Here is a 17,572-nt window from a genome sequence, read left to right on the forward strand (position 1 = left end):
TTGCTGGGACTCTTTCCGGTGATGGACACATTGGCCATCTTTATGATCTCATTCTACCTTGCTAATTCCCGGGCTGGTGGGTGCCATCTTGGAACGCTCCCTCTAACCTGCTAGTGTCAGTGGGGGTGCCCCCCAGGGAGCCCCGCCCACCCCCGTGTCACAGCGGGGCGGGGCAAGCACTCTGCCCACCCCTGCACTGCCGCTGGCAGGCACAGGTAGCCCATACAGGTGATGTCCCTTGAGTTCCTAGCTCTGCGGGCCAGGGCTTCTCACAGAACATTTCCTACATGCCACTTCTTTAAACCTGCGAGAAGTGGCTCTTTTAGCTAATGCACAGAAGCCAACACAGAGAGTCAAGAAGAAGGAAGAAATGGAGGAATATGTTCCAAACAAAAGAACAAGATAAATCTCTAGAAATAGATCTTAGTGAGAGTTCAAAATAAGGGTCATAAATAGGGGAGTAAGCTCTTTGATATCACTCTTAGTAATGATTTTTTGGATTTAACACCCAAAGAAAGCAAAGGCAACAAAAGCAAAATAAACAAGTAGGACTACATTAAACTAACTAGATTCTGCATAGCAAAGTGAAAGTGAAAGTGAATTTGCTCAGTCCTGTCGGACTCTTTGCAACCCCATGGACTGTAGCCTACCAGGCTCCTCCGTCCATGGGATTTTCCAGGCAAGAGTGCTGGAGTGGGTTGCCATTTCCTTCTCCAGGGGATCTTCCTAACCCAGGGATTGAACCCAGGTCTCCTGCATTGCAGGTAGATGCTTTACCATTGGAAACCATCAATAACGTGAAAAGGTCACCTATGGAATAGGAGAAGACATATGCAAACCACATATCTGGTAAGAGTTTAATATCCAAAGTATACAAGGGACTCATATAACTCAATAGCAAAATAAACCCAATTGAAATATGGGCAAAGGGCCTGAACAGACATATTTCCACAGACAATATCCAAATGTTACAGGCACATGAAAATGTACTGAATATCACCAATCATTAGGGAAATGCAATTCAAAACCTCAAAGATATCATCTCACCCCTGTTAGAAAGTCCTTTATCAAAAAAGACAAGAGAGAACAAATGCTGGTGAGGATGTGGAGAAAAGATAACCCTTGTACATTGTTGGTAGGAATGTAACTGGTACAGCCACTATGTACGAAGTTCCTTAAGAAATTAAAACAGAACTACTGTAAGATCCAGCTTTTCCACTTTTGGAAAAATATCCAAAAGAAATGAAAGCATTATCTTGAAGAGGGTATCTGTACTCCCCTGGTCATTGCAGCATTATTCACAATAGCCAAGGTATGGAAACAATCTCATGGTCCATTCACTGATGAATGGATTAAGAAAATGTGATAGACAGATGATAGAAATTTGAATATTTTTCAGCCTTTAAGAAGAAGGAAATATAGTCACTTATTACAACAAGGGTGAAACTGGAAGGCATTATATGAAGTGAGATAAGCTAGTTAGAGAAAGAAGATTAGGGCATGATATCACTTATATGTAGACTCTAAAAGAGAAGTCGAACTCAAAGAAACAGAGTAGAAAAGTGGCTGCCAGAGGCTGAAGGGTGGGGAAATCAGGAGAGGTTGGTAAAAAGAGTACAAACTTTCAACTATAAGATGAATAAGGTCTGGGGACCTGACATATAACATGGAAAGTATAGTTGATAATACTGTCTTTACAGTCGGCAAGAGAGTAGAACATAAATGTTCTACTTACCAATGAATAAACAATCAAATACATATACCTGAGGTAATAGAAATGTTAAGTTGATGGAGAGAATCCTTTCACAATATACACAATGTATCACCATTTTATTTATTGTATAAATATATGACAATTTTGTTTGTCAATTATATCTCAGTGAAGCTGGAAAAACTAGAAAGTCCACCTTGCAATGGAGCGGCAAGTAGGGGTCAGAGGTCATGATGCCAAGACAGCTCAGAGAGTCAGAGGCCAGAAAATATGAAAGGAGGGCAAGCACTTCCTTGGCCACATTCGTCTTCAATTCTAACCACTCTTGTATTTCCTAAACATGTCCCATTCATCTGAGTCAGTAAAGGACCTACCACTTTTATAACACTGTGGACGTTCATTCTGAAACAACCAAACCTCTCTAGGACATTCACAGGGTAACCACGACAGGACCCGGGAATGGGCAGCAGTTTCTGCTCATGACAACTCTGTTTAAGGAGACTGAGCTGCTTCATGCTTGCCAGTCAGCCGGCAGTTATGACTGGAGGTGAACAGTACCCTTTCATAGAATTATATTTCCTTGCTCTGTGCTAGATGATTAATTACTCCAATAACATGAAGCACAATTCATGCCTACAACAGAGCTGGGAATGATCATGAGTTATTCTGGTCCTTTATCATGAAAAAACTCAGACAGACTGCTTTCCACAGTCCCAGAAACCCAGCAGGGCTGAAGGGATGCTGTGGACCAAGTGTTAAAAAAGGAAGCTTCTTCAAATTAGAGTCCTAGATTCTATTTGTGTATACATTTTTGATGGTCTAAATGTTCACAGTTTTGGAGAGCTGGAATCATTAATTTTTTTAAGTCTCAATTTGAAAGGGACATTGACTCAGCTTCCACTAAGGGAATCTTCCAAGTCCTTCATCAGTCATGTTATACATCCCAGATCAACAAGCCTATATGTGGAGGGGATTTACAGGGTTTAGAGGGTAGAGGATAAAGTTATGTATAAGCATGTCCATGGAAAGTAAACACTGGTGGCTTCACAGAATAAGGCAAACACGCAACATGCTTACAGTGGGAAATTGCACAAGACTTACATTTGTGAGCCTTCAGTCCTTCAAAGGAAACTGGTCCAACCTCATAATACTCATATTCCCAGGTATAATCAGAATTAGATGCAGATTGCTGGGATGTCCTGTTAGAAATTAACCTCTGGGCAGACATTTCTACCTGCACAAATGAAGAAAGGCAAGCGCAGAGTTTGTTAACTTAGCCACACTGTCCTTGACCATCTTCAGGAGGTCAGCAGGCAAAAGGCTAAGGGAGGTCCTATCCATCAGGTCAGGGACATTTCTCCATGGCTGCCCATACTTCATCCCAAGTGGCCATTATTTCCTTTTCTCTCTCCAAGAGACTGGTATATATTTGTAACCAGACACCATGTCTTCTTTTGAGGTTGTTCCCCCAGAACTTAACCCAGTGCCTAGCACATAACCAAGTTCCAATAACTGATGAAAGAAAGAAGGAGGGAGAGAGTGGATCAAAATCCTCTGAGCTCACAACTTTAGCCTGACCACATATCACCACCTATAAAGAGCCCACAGAGGATAAATAAAATCAGTAGCAGGAGAGAAGCAGCTCAACAGATTTCTATCAAGCACCTTCCATAGAAAAATAGACATGCCACCTACATCTAATGAAATGGAGTGGGGCAAAGAGAAGGGGACATCAAAAGTCACATCACTGGGGAAGATCCTCAATGGAAGCCCCAATCTTGGTCACCACTAACTCCTGAGATTTGTCCTATTTTCTGGATGTGCCAATGCCTCATTTTTTAGAATTTTAGATTAAAAAATGCTGACTTCTTTGTGAAATGTGGTTGCACTGTACAGCATGGACACCTAAGATGTCAAGTCCACAGAGCCGGGATCCAGCACTGTGTACCTGTGATATGTGAGACACGGTACATTGTGGGCTAGGAGATGTCAGGCCAGGATCCCAGAGACCTCCCCTAATAAAGGGGGAAGAATGTGCTTGCATGCTCAGTCACTCAGTTCTGTCTGACTCTTTGTGACCCCGTGGACTGTAGCCCACCAGGCTTCTCTGTCCATGGGATTTCCTAGGCAAGAGTACTGGAGTGGGTGGCTATTCCCTTCTCCAGGGGATGACCCTGACCCAGGGATCAAACCCGTGTCTCCTGCATTGCAGGCAGATTCCTTACCACCTGGGAAGCCATAATGGGGGAAGAACACTAAGCAACAAATAATAGTAACATAAGGAAGAGTCTGAATGAACTACCAGACAAAACCAAGATTCACTGAACAGTATCACACTGAGGACCATCGCCCCACCCCAAGAGCTTTCTGAAGCTCCCCTTCTTCCACCCACCATAGGTCGGGATCACCCACTGCTGCCTCCAGGGCACAACCTCCAGAGAAGCTGAGGCAAAATCTCCACCACTCTTCTGTCCCAAAGTATGAGTCTCACCTTTCCTTCTTTCTTTTTTTAAAAAAAATTTATTTATTTATTTTAATTGAAGGCTAATTACTTTACAATATCGTGGTGGTTTTTGCATACATTGACATGAATCAGCCACGGGTGTACATGTGTCCCCCCATCCCAACCCCTGCTCCCATCTCCCTCCCCATCCCATCCCTCTGGGTTGTCCCAGTGCACCGGCTTTGAGTGCCCTGTTTCATGCATCGAACTTGGACTGGTCATCTGTTTCACATATGGTAATATACATGTTTCAATGCTATTCTCTCCAATCATCCCACCCTTGCCTTCTCCCACAGAGTCCAAAAGTCTGTTCTTTATATCTGTGTCTCTTTTGCTGTCTCACATAAAGGGTCATAGTTACCATCTTTCTAAATTCCATATATATGCATTAATATACTGTATTTGTGTTTTTCTTTTTGACTTACTTTGCTCTGTAGAACAGGCTCCAGTTTCATCCTCCTCATTCGAATTGATTCAAATGTGTTCTTTTTAATAGCTGAGTAACATTCCATTGTGTATATGTACCACAACTTTCTTATCCATTCATCTGCTGATGGACACCTAGGTTGCTTCCATGTCCTAGCTATTATAAACAGTGCTGCAATGAACACCGGGGTACACGTGTCTCTTTCAATTCTGCTTTCCTCAGTGTGTATGCCCAGCAGTGGGATTGCTGGGTCGTACGGCAGTTCAATTTTCAGTTTTTTAAAGGAATCTTCACACTGTTTTCCATAGTGGCTGTAGCAGTTTGCATTCCCACCAACAGTGTAAGAGGGTTCCCTTCTCTCCACACCCTCTCCAGTATTTATTGTTTGTAGACTTTTTGATAGCAGCCATTCTGACTGGTGTGAGATGATACCTCATTGTGGTTTTGATTTGCATTTCTCTGCTAATGAGTGATGTTGAGCATCTTTTCATGTGTTTGTTAGCCATCTGTATGTCTTCTTTGGAGAAATGTCTGTTTAGTTCTTTGGCCCATTTTTTTGATTGGGTCATTTATTTTTCTGCTATTTAACTGATGAGCTGTTTGTATATTTTTGAGATTAATTCTTTGTCAGTTGCTTCATTTGCTATTATTTTCTCCCACTCTGAAGGCTGTCTTTTCACCTTGCTTCTAGTTTCCTTCAATGGGCAAAAGCTTTTAAGTTTAACTAGGCCCCACTTATTTATTTTTGCTTTTATTTCCAATATTCTGGGAGGTAGGTCATAGAGGATCCTGCAGTGATTTATGTCAGAGAGTGTTTTGCCTATGTTTTCCTCTAGGAGTTTTATAGCTTCTGGTCTTACATTTAGATCTTTAATCCATTTTGAGTTTATTTTTGTGTATGGTGTTAGAAAGTGTTCTAGTTTCATTCTTTTACAGGTGGTTGACCAGTTTTCCCAGCACCATTTGTTAAAGAGATTGTCTTTTCTCCATTGTATATTTTTGCCTCCTTTGTCAAGAATAAGGGGTCCATAGGTGTGTGGATTTATCTCTGGGCTTTCTATCTTGTTCCATTGATCTATATTTTGTCTTTGCGCCAGTACCGTACTGTCTTGATGACTATAGCTTTGTAGTATAGTCTGAAGTCAGCTTTGTAGTATAGTCTGAAGTCATCACCTTTCCCTCTTTCTTTCTTCCCCATTCCCAGTCCTGGATACCATAGAAACAGACTCCAAGCCCTCACATCCTGTAGTTCAAAAGAGGGTGCGCTCTGACCCAGAGATGTGTGATAATATCAGAATTAGAGGGTGACTGTGAGTGCCCAGCCAGACAAATCACTACTCCAAAGGTAGGAGAGAAGGTACCAATTCTCCTTTGGGAAAGAAAGCTGTACAAATTTTAGGAAAAGCTGACCTTTGAGTAAGGATTTGGTTACCTTTCTAATACTGGCACAGAAATAACCACTGGTAATGGTAATGAAACCATTGCCACAGTATCTTCTCTGGCATTTCTATTCTTTGAACAAGAGTTGATTTTCCTTGACAATGAAATAAATTTCCTCAGGAAATGAAAATGAACAATTCAAACTCAAAAAGGAACTGTCCTCAATTATGAGCACTCTCTCCAGAAGAAAGGAACTGTGTGTGAGAAAGAAGAGTAGCTCTCCAGTTGTGAGGTTCAGAGATAAATGGTAGATTAGGATGAACATAATTCCCATTTGAGACTGTTAAGAATTTCACACCACACAGGAAAAGGCACTGCATTTGAAGTCAGAAGATGAGAGTCTTCATTGTTGTTTTCCCTCCATTTTCTATGTTGCCAAAAAGGACACTTCAGCCTGTTGTTGGCAGGAAGTGGTTCTGCCTACGTCACTAATTGACACCATCATTATCCATCTGGCCTGCTTCTTGAGCCTCCTGTTTTTTCTGCTTCTACTATTACCAACCCACTGCAATCCATTCTCCACACATCAGCCAATGATTTTTTAAAAAGACAAATTGCCCTTGTTACTCCTTTGCTTAATACTTTTAAATGGCTTCCTACTGTTCTAAGGGCAAAGCCTAAAATCCTTAAGATATTCTACAAGGTCATGACTTGAGCCCTGCCATCTCCCCTTCTCTTGCCTCCTACCATACATCAAGTTGCACTTGGATTTCTTGCAGTTGTTCAAATACTTTATGCTCCTTCAAACCTGCACACATACTGTTCCCTCTGATGGGAGTATTCCTCCTATCACTTCATCCTAACACACGTCTCCTTTCCCGCATACTCTCATCATGTATACTGGAGAAAGCAAATGCAGTTTACCACCTGTTTTTATATAGTCTGCAAGTGAATAATGTTTTAATATTTTTAAGTTTTATTTTTATTTCTTTTTTCTCAGTTTTTCATTCATCTTATTTTTTTAAATTATTTTTTGGCCACATCATGTGGCATGTGGGACCTAAGCTTCCTGACCAGGGATTGAACCCATACCCCCTGCAGTGGAAGTATGGAGTCTTAACCACTGGACCACCAGGGAATTTCCAAGAATGTTTTAATATTTTTAACCATTGGGAAGAAACAAAAGAATGGTATTATTCATGATCTGAGAGAATTTTAAGAAATTATCAGAGCCCATAAATACAATTTTATTGGAACGTAGCTACCTGCGTTTTTGTTTTGTCTTCTCTAGCAGTACAACAGCTGAGTAGTTCTGAGAGAGATAGCAGAGTCCCCAAAGTCTAAAATATTTACTTTTTAATATCTTATAGAAAAAGTTTGCCAACTCCCTCCTCGAGAGTTGTGGCAAAAAAAAAAAAAAAAAAAGATCTGAGCTTTAGTTTTCCCAACAGGAGAATAAAAGTGATAATAGTACTAACATCATGAAGTTGTTCTAAAGATGAAATGTGATGTTGCATGAAATGTGCAGAGCCAGGATGCAGGGAAAAGCTAGTCTGAGAAAGAAATGCCTAGGTTTATTCTTTACACAACAACAACTTCCCTGTCAGCCAATTCCTATCAACTTCACCATATGGTTAGTTGATCTATGTAATTTAGATGAATAAAATTACTATAATAAAAATAAATCAAAAGGCATTCATTTCAATGGTTTAAAATCACAATGAGAAATATGGGATTCATGATGTTTCATCTAATCAAAAACATGGTAATAATCTCTGTCTTTTTGAGGCAAATAAGATGAAGTCTGGTTTGATCATATCATTTTTATGGCAAATTAGCATTACAGCCAATGTAATAAGCAGACGAAGGTAGCTGGCTTCAGCTGGTGTCAAAATAGAAAATAGAAAAACAGAAAAAAGTATATAAAATAATGAAGGAAACAAATATGAGCAAGTGTTTTCCATGCTCTGAGCATCCCTGCCCATGATGTTCTTCTCCACATCTGTGCACAGTGGTCCCCCATCCGTGGTTGCCCAGGCCTACAGGCCCAGCGGCTCTTCCTGCTAGTCTATCAGCTCAGAAAGAAGCATTAGTACCACCTGCATAGGACCAGCGAGGAACCAGCAAGTAAAATATCTGTAAAAGAGTCGGATATCAAGATGTATCAACCACTTACCCATCACAGAGAGGTGTTTCTTAAACTTTTTTTTCTCCCTTACATTATTCCTATTCATCTAAATGAACTAGTTAGAGATGGATGGAGACCAAAGGGTGATGAAAGTCATAGGTGACAAGGTCCTGAGAGTAGAAAGGTGGTCCTGTAAGACAGGATGCCTGACAGATGCCTGGAGACAGGAGGCTCTCTGGGGAAGTGGAATGCGATGCAGGCCACACCATCCCCATCCCAGGGCAGCCATCTTTGTGGAGTCCTTCCCATGAAAGGAGCATCCTGTGTTTTCACTGGCTATTTCCTCTCGGTGCTTGAATTGCCAAGACAGAGCTGGAGGACAGAACCTCTGGCTTCTGCCTCTACCTCACATCCTTGAAAAAGTCCACGAGGCAGTGCTTTTCATGCAAGTGTCAAATTATCCAGCTTGGGCCATCACATGCCCAGGACAAACAACAAACAGAAGGCAGGGTGTTGCGTAATGTCCATTGTTGAAGCCCAGGGGTGCCTTTCTGAGCTTTGCAGACACAGAAGCTGGCGCTGCTTCACCATCTGGAAGCTGCCAGTGAGTCTGGGTAGCAGTGCCCAGAGTATATTGTTGCCACAGTGAGGAGTGTCTGGGCTTTAACACACACTGAAGGAGCGATGGGGTGCTGAGGCTTGCTCGCGGGGCTGCCGGGCTCAGACAGTGCTCTCTTCAGAGCCCATCAAACAGGAAGCACAGAGCACGGTGTGCGGCCTCCTCCGACCCCCGCTGCTCCTCACTCCCTCCTGAGAGTCTCTTCATGTCAGATTTCATCATAATATTAGAATCAGTAAAACAAACTTCTTCCAGAGGAAGCATATCCCAACAAGCCTATTGGCGCTGTACAGAGAGACTAATTGCTCTTCTGAGTAGCTGAACGCATCCTTGCCAACAACAATAATGAAAAATGATAACCTCACCTCAAAGCCCCACCTGAAAAATAAACTTACCTTCTCCAGGTGTGCACTGGGTGCTTCAGGCCAGTTTATAGGAGTGGGAGAGGGCAATTAGCAGGCCCTAGGAACCTCTCAGAACCATCTAAGCAGTGTCCCTTCTCCCATCCACATGCCCAGCACTTTCATGTCTTCTTCCAATTATCCAATCTTTCTTTCTCCAACCCAGGTTCCCACACCACTCCTGGATATCCTCTTGCCTTCTTAAATCAGGTCAAATAATTCTCTCCACCTCCCTGAACTTGGGAAGATGTATATGAACACGGGGGTTTCCCTGGTGGCTCAGGCAATAAAAAATCTTCCTGCACTGCAGGAGACCCGGGTTCAACCCCTGGGTCAGGAAGGTCCCCTGGAGAAGGGAATGGCTACCCACTCCAGTATTCTTGCCTGGAAAATCCTATGGAGAGAGAAGTCCAGTGGGCTCTAGTCCAAGGGGTTGCAAAGAGTCAGGCATGACTAAGAGACTAGCATTTTCACTTTCACACATGAACATGGATGCTCCCATGGAGTGAATTAAAAACTCTTCATCAATATCTGTGGTGGGTCACGATGGGTGCATGTGATGAGGGAGCTGTTTCCTTGGAACTGGACCTTTACTGCCATATTAAGGGGTAGACATGAGCAGTTGAGTTTTCCAAGTGACCACCAACTCAGTACAGGACTAGCACATAAAAGAGAGATCCAAAAGATGCCTATAAACCCTAAAAAATGAGCATCCACAGGTGCGCGCACACACACACACACACACACAGCTGGGAAGATACACCAAGCAGTTGCTGGCCAGTGCCACAGACCTAATGACCGTAGGTGTCAGCTTGCATGGAGGCAGACCTAATGACCCATTTAAATTTGAGATTAAAATTCCCAACTGTAGGCATTCTTTCCACTCTTCAATTCCCAAATTCCAAAAGTTGGTGTGCCACCCAGGATGGCAACTTCCATTCCGACCTGGGCCATGACGATCTCATTAATCACTTATCCTTATCTCTTTCTTTCTTCTATTCATAGGAACAGTTATCCCTTCACAACAGAGAAGTCACCCTTTCTCTTTCCAGCTGAGACATCCAAAAAATCAAAGTCTGGCCAGGCCCCATTTTGGTCACCGAGGAGCCCAAGGTCAGAACTTCAGCATCATAGCTTTAGAAGCTTCATTCCCTCACTGCACAGAGATACGACCAGGCACCCAAAGTAGAACTGATGATCCCCTGAGCTTATATGCAGCCACGTGTGATGGACCACACAGAAATCTAATAAAAGTCTTCAGAGTTATGAACTGGGCTCATGGTTAGGCCAGAACCAGCTGGATATTCCTAAAGCATTTCCAAAAGGCACTACATTCCAGCAAGGAATCACACTTGACTGTATAAAATCAGAACCACTGTGGTCCCTCCCAGAATACTGCTTAACAAATGCTGACATGGTCTTCTTACCCAGTGCATTGCTCCTTTTTATAGATTCCACGTGAATGCGAACCACCGTGTTCTATCTGCACATAACTTTAATTCTCATGTTTGCAGATTCCTTTTCGGTGAATCCATTTTAAGTCAGCAACTTCTTACACAGAGTGTGGCTTTTTATTTCCTTCAATTAAGGAGGCCATGCTTCCTGGGCTTCAGTCCTCCTCCTAACTATTATCTTGACTTGAACACACATCTTACTTGTGAAGTCCAAGACTCTAGTTATTCAATTCAGACTATAAATATTATACACACACATGGTCCTTCCTCCCTTTTCAGACAGACACAATTCCAAAATTTCTCTACATGATCAAGGTTTATGCCTTGCTGGACATTTCCTAGAAAGTACTCAGTTACTCACAAAAATGTGGTGATAGGACTTCCCTGGTGGTACAGTGGATAAAAATCTGCCTGCCAATGCAGGGGACATAGGTTTGATCCTTAGTCCAGGAAGATCCACATGCTGTAGACAACTAAGCCACAGCTACTGAGCCTAAAGCCACAAGTACTGAAGCTCATGAGCCTATAGCCCGTGCTCCAAAACAAGAGAAGCCACTGCAATGAGAAGCCCAGGCCCCACAATGAAGATAGAGAGTATCTATCTTCGCCACAAGTAGAGAAAGCCTGACAGCAATGAAGACCCAGCACAGCCAATAAATAAATAAACAAAAACAGCGACTGACGGCTGACAGAAATTCTGGATGCATCCTCTTCCTGTCTCTTCCTTGTTCTCCACTGCACAACAGCAACTCATTTTGAGGAGCAAAACTTGGAACAGAAGGTGCTTGCAAGCCTGAAGATTTCCTGTTTGAAAATCAGAATCAATGCCAATAGAAGAACAATTTCCAAAACCAGAAAGGAAGCTTATATTTTGTGCAACTAGATTTTCAGCCAACACCTGAAATGCAGAGAGGCTGAATTACAAGTGGGTATCCTCCTCCACCAGCTGATCTCTCAAAGAGGATGAGGGGTGGGTCCTACACTCACCTCCTCCAGTTATTTTCTGGGCACTAGTTACATTCTGGGTACATAGGCTGAGAAGTACTTTATAAAGTTCCTTGCTCTGTTTTACTCCCTGGGTCAATACAGCAAATGCTTATTGCATGAACTATGAGGTGGGGAACACGATGGCTGTCCTTGAGCCCCTTGAAGAGGTCTTTTGAGATGGGAACAGTCTCAGCAATGTGCCACAGGACAGGCCAGGCTAGGACCACACGAACCACTGGGGGCCATCTGGGGGCCATCTGGGGGCCATCTCCTCCCTTTGGTCTCTCTTCTATCAGGACGGGGACCTCTCCACTTGCTCACTGCTGTATTTCCAGAACCCACCCAAAACCTGGCTCATAGCAGACATGCAGTTAATACTCACCGAGTCAGTTTCTCATGATGTGGAAAAGCCATGAAATTATTTTTTTTTTCATTCTCTTTCTCTACCCTGAACCCAAGAAGAGAGCTTTCCCATTTTAACAGAGACTTCAGCTGGACAGAGAGAAAACTCAGGCCTACACAAGGAAATACACTCCAGAGAGTAGCTGTAAAGCCTCCATCTGGGAAGAATTGCCTGAAAGTGACAACGCACGGCTCTGAGATATGTGAGGGGGTGGCAGGCACACTGGCCTCAGCTCTGCAGATTTAGGGAGCTGGCTTTTCACAGTCCTCCAGGGTGAGGCGGGCACACTGACCAAGGAAAGGAGAATGATTTATAACCAGAACATCCATTTGTTGAATTACAATAAGGAACAAAATGGTCAAGAAGACCAGAGCAGAGGTTCTGCAGTCTGGGAAACAAAATTCAAGATGAGAAGATTAGCCAGTGAATGTAGAATTAGGGCAAAGGAGTCATGGTATGTAATTTAGCCCACTACACACGTGACAGGATGCTCTGCTGTTTGCCTTGTATCCCAGCACGGATGTCCCGTTGCAGCCACAAAGTGAGGCCACTCTCAGCAGTGGAGGGGCTGGAGTCCTCACTGAAGAAATGCCGTCCAGTTGATGAACTCCTGCCTCCTTCTGGACCCTGTTTTGCTCGTTCTGGACTTCGAAAAGTTATAGGCATGCTGTGCATGCTCAATTGCTTCAGTCACTTCCAACTCTTGGCAACCGTATGGACTATAGCCCACCAGGCTCCTCTATCCATGGGATACTCCTGGCAAGAATACTGGAGTGGGTTGCCATGCCCTCCTCCAGGGGATCTTCCTAGCCCAGGGATCAAACCCACATATCCTGCATTGCAGGCAGATTCTTTACCACTGAGCCACTGGGGAAGTCCCCTAGGTGGGTTGAAGACATATCCCAAGATGACCACTCTCTTATAATTAGTCTTTTGGGGTTCCCATTACTATTTACTTTTTGCTATATTCCTGAGCCTTCTGAAAAAGTACAGCAGAAGATGTAAATAGACACTTCTCCAAAGAAGACATACAATGGCCCAAAAGAACATAAAAAGATGCTCAAAAAAAAAATAATAAATTAAAAAAAAAAAAAGATGCTCAGTGTCACTAAATATCAGAGAAATGCAAATCAAAACTACATGTGGATCACCTCACACAAGGCAGAATGGCCAGCATCAAAAAGTCGATAAACAATAATGTTGGAGAGGATATAGAGAAAAGGGAACCCTTCTACTTTGTTGGTGGGAATGCAAATTGGTACAGCCACTATAGAGAATAGTATGAAGCTGCCTTAAGCAAACAAAACAGAACTTCCATATGATCCAGCAATCCATTCCTAGGCATACATCCAGAGAAAACCTTAATTCAAAAAGATACATGCACCCCAGTGTTCATAGCAGCACTATCTACAATAGCTAAGGCATGGGAGCAACCTAAATGTCCTGGGACAGAGGAATAGATAAAGAAGATATGGTACATATATACAGTGTAATATACTCAGCCATAAAAAGAATGAAATAATACCATTTGCAGTAACATGGATGTACCTAGAGATAATCTGAGTGCAGTCACTCAGTCGTGTCCGACTATTTGTGACCCCATGAATCACAGCATGCCAGGCATCCCTGTCCATCACCAATTCCCAGAGTTTACTCAAACTCATCTCCATTGGGTCAGTGATGCCATCCAGCCATCTCATCCTCTGTCGTCCCCTTTTCCTCCTGCCCCCAATCCCTCCCAGCATCAGGGTCTTTTCCAATGAGTCAACTCTTCGCATGAGGTGGCCGAAGTATTGGAGTTTCAGCTTCAGCATCAGTCTTTCCAATGAACACCCAGGACTGATCTCCTTTAGGGTGGATTGGTTGGATCTCCTTGCAGTCCAAGGGACTCTCAAGAGTCTTCTCCAACACCACAGTTCAAAAGCATCAGTTCTTCGGTGCTCAGCTTTCGTCACAGTCCAACTCTCACATCCATACATGACTACTGGAAAAACCATAGCCTTGACTAGACAGACCTTTGTTGGCAAAATGATGTCTCTCCTTTTTAATATGCTATCTAGGTTGGTCATAACTTTCCTTCCAAGGAGTAAGCATCTTTTAATTTCACGGCCGCAATCACCATCTGCAGTGATTTTGGAGGCCCCAAAAATAAAGTCTGACACTGTTTCCACTGTTTCCCCATCTATTTCCCATGAAAGTGATGGGACCAGATGCCGTGATCTTAGTTTTCTGGATGTTGAGCTTTAAGCCAACTTTTTCACTCTCCTCTTTCACTTTCATCAAGAGGTTTTTTAGTTCCTCTTCACTTTCTGCCATAAGGGTGGTGTCATCCACATATCTGAGGTTATTGATATTTCTCCTGGCAATCTTGATTCCAGCTTGTGCTTCTTCAAGCCCAGCATTTCTCATGATGTACTCTGCATATAAGTTAAATAGGCAGGGTGACGATATACAGCCTTGACATACTCCTTTTCCTATTTGGAACTAGTCTGTTGCTCCATGTCCAGTTCTAACTGTTGCTTCCTGGCCTGCATATAGGTTTCTCAAGAGGCGGGTCACGTGATCTGGTATCCCCATCTCTTTCAGAATTTTCCACACTTTATTGTGATCCACAAATTCGAAGGCTTTGGCATAGTCAATAAAGCAGAAGTAGATGTTTTTCTGGAACTCTCTTGCTTTTTCGATGATCCAGCAGATGTTGGCAATTTGATCTCTGGTTCCTCTGCCTTTTCTAAAACCAGCTTGAACATCTGGAAGTTCACGGTTCACATATTGCCGAAGCCTGGCTTGGAGAATTTTGAGCGTTACTTTACTAGCGTGTGAGATGAATGCAATTGTGCGGTAGTTTGGGCATTCTTTGATTGCCTTTCTTTGGGATTGGAATGAAAACTGACCTTTTCCAGTCCTGTGCACACTGCTAAGTTTTCCAAATTTGCTGGCATATTGAGTGCAGCACTTTCACAGCATCATCTTTCAGGATTTGAAATTGCTCAGCTGGAATTCCATCACCTCCACTAGCTTTGTTCATAGTGATGTTTTCTAAGGCCCACTTGACTTCACATTCCAGAATGTCTGGCTCTAGGTGAGTGATCACACCATCGTGATTATCTGGGTCATGAAGATCTTTTTTGTACAGTTCTTCTGTGTATTCTTGCCACCTCTTCTTAATATCTTCTGCTTCTGTTAGGTTCATACCATTTCTGTCCTTTATCAAGCCCATCTTTGCATGAAATGTTCCCTTGGTATCTCTAATTTACTTGAAGAGATCTCTAGTCTTTCCCATTCTGTTGTTTTCCTCTATTTCTTTGCACTGGTTGCTGAGGAATCTCAGCGATCTCTTATACGCTTATCTCTCCTTGCTATTCTTTGGAACTCTGCATTCACATGGGAATATCTTCCCTTTTCTCCTTTGCTTTTCACTTCTCTTCTCACAGCTATTTGTAAGGCCTCCTCAGACAACCATTTTGCCTTTTTGTATTTCTTTTCCATGGGGATGGCCTTGATCCCTGTCTCCTGTACAGTGTCACAAACCTCTGTCCATAGTTCATCAGGCACTCTGTCTATCAGATCTAGTCCCTTAAATCTATTTCTCACTTCCACTCTATAGTCATAAGGTATTTGATTTAGGTCATACCTGAATGGTCTAGTGGTTTTCCCTACTTTCTTCAATTTAAGTCTGAATTTGGCAATAAGGAGTTCATGATCTGAGCCACAGTCAGCTCCTGGTCTTGTTTTTGCTGACTGTATAGAGCTTCTCCATCTTTGGCTGCAAAGAATATAATCAATCTGATTTTGGTGTTGACCATCTGGTGATGTCCATGTGTAGAGTCTTCTCTTGTGCTGTTGGAAGAAGGTGTTTGCTATGCCCAGTGCGTTCTCTTGGCAAAACTCTATTAGCCTTTGCCCTGCTTCATTCCATACTCTAAGGCCAAATTTGCCTGTTATTCCAGGTGTTTCTTGACTTCCTACTTTTGCATTCCAGTCCCCTATAATGAAAAGGACATCTTTTTGGGGTGTTAGTTCTAAAAGGTCTTGTAGGTCTTCATAGAACTATTCAACTTCAGCTTCTTCAGTGTTACTGGTTGGGGCATAGGCTTGGATTACCGTAATACTGAACGGTTTGCCTTTTAAACGAACAGAGATCATTCTGTCATTTTTGAGATTGCATACAAGTACTGCATTTTGGACTTTTTTGTTGACCATGATGGCTATTCCATTTCTTCCAAGGGATTCCTGCCCACACTAAGTGAAATCAGACAAAGATAAATATATGATATCACTTATATGTGAAATCTAATTTTAAAAAAATATAAATGACCTTATTTACAAAACAAACAAACTCACAGATACAGAAAACAAACATGATTACCAAAGGAGAAAAGGGATCGGGAAGGGATAAAGTAGGAGTTTGGGACTAACATACATATGCTACTACATATAAAAAAGATAACCAACAAAGATCTACTGTATAGCACAGGGAACTCACGCAATATTCTATAATAACCTATATGAATACAGAATCTGAAAATGAATGAATATATGTATAACAGAATCACTTTGTTGTACACCTGAAACTAACACAACATTGTAAATCAACTATATTCCAATAAAACTAATTTTAAATAAATAAAAATGTTTAAAAGCACTAGAATCATGCCAAAGAAGTGACATGAAGTGTTAGTCACTCAATCAAGTCCCTTTGCAACCCCATGGACTGTAACCCACCAGGCTCCCCTGTCCGTGGGATTCTCCAAGAAGAGTACTGGAGTGGGATGTCATTCCCTTCTCCGGAATATCTTCCCAATCCAAGGATCGAATCCGGGTCTCCTGCAGTGCAGACAGATTTTTTCCCTGAGTTGGGAAGATCCCCTGAAAAAGGGCATGGCAACCCACTCCAGTACTCTTGCCTGGAGAGTCCCATGGACAGAGGAGCCTGGTGGGCTGCAGCCCATGGGGTTGCAAAGAGTCAGACACAACTGAGTGACTAACACACAAGCCAAAGAACCAGCTATCAAAAAGCAGTGCTTCATCACGAGATACTACTTCACACCCATTTGAATGGCTATTACCAAACAAACAGACAAACAAAAGTCCCCAGATCAGAAAACACTAACTGTTAGCAAGGATGCAGAGAAATTGGAACCCTTGTGTGTTGCTGGCAGGAATACAAAACGGTGTAGCTTCTATAAAAGACAAGGTAATGGGTACTCAAAAATGTAAATATGGAATACCTTATGACCCAGCATTTCCGCCTCAGGGTATATACCCCAAAGAAATGAAAGCAGAGGTTCCAAGAGATAGCTGTACATCACCACAGCCCCATCATTCACAACAGCCAGAAGAAAGAAGCAGTCCAAATGTACACTGGTGGATAAGTGAATAAACAAAATGTAGCATGTACATACAGTGGAATATTATTCAGCCTCAGAAAAGAAGGAAATTCTGCCATATGCAACTACATGGATGAACATTCAAAACAGCATGCTAAGTGAAATAAACCAGACACCTAAGAACAAATACTGCATGATTCCACTTACATGGTATATCCAAAGCACTCCA

General features: G+C 42.5%; 1 protein-coding gene across 8 annotated transcripts in view; it reads right to left on the minus strand.

The window, feature by feature from the left end:
* Positions 1–17,572, minus strand: part of MRAP2 (melanocortin 2 receptor accessory protein 2) — a 53,063-nt gene that overhangs the window by 24,892 nt on the left and 10,599 nt on the right. For 4 of the 8 annotated variants that reach the window (XM_043888612.1, XM_043888609.1, XM_043888611.1 and 1 more), the window contains one exon: positions 2,813–2,945. The exons of 3 other annotated variants lie outside the window; for them this stretch is intronic. In XM_043888612.1, coding sequence (XP_043744547.1) covers positions 2,813–2,939 — 127 coding nt within the window. In that variant the 5' untranslated portion in view covers positions 2,940–2,945. Of the gene's footprint in view, positions 1–2,812; positions 2,946–11,306; positions 11,394–17,572 lie in introns of those variants that run through there. One more of the 8 variants, XM_043888608.1, reaches the window with a different exon arrangement.

The sequence above is a fragment of the Cervus elaphus genome, chromosome 26 (genome assembly GCF_910594005.1).
Source record: "Cervus elaphus chromosome 26, mCerEla1.1, whole genome shotgun sequence".
NCBI lineage: Eukaryota > Metazoa > Chordata > Mammalia > Artiodactyla > Cervidae > Cervus > Cervus elaphus.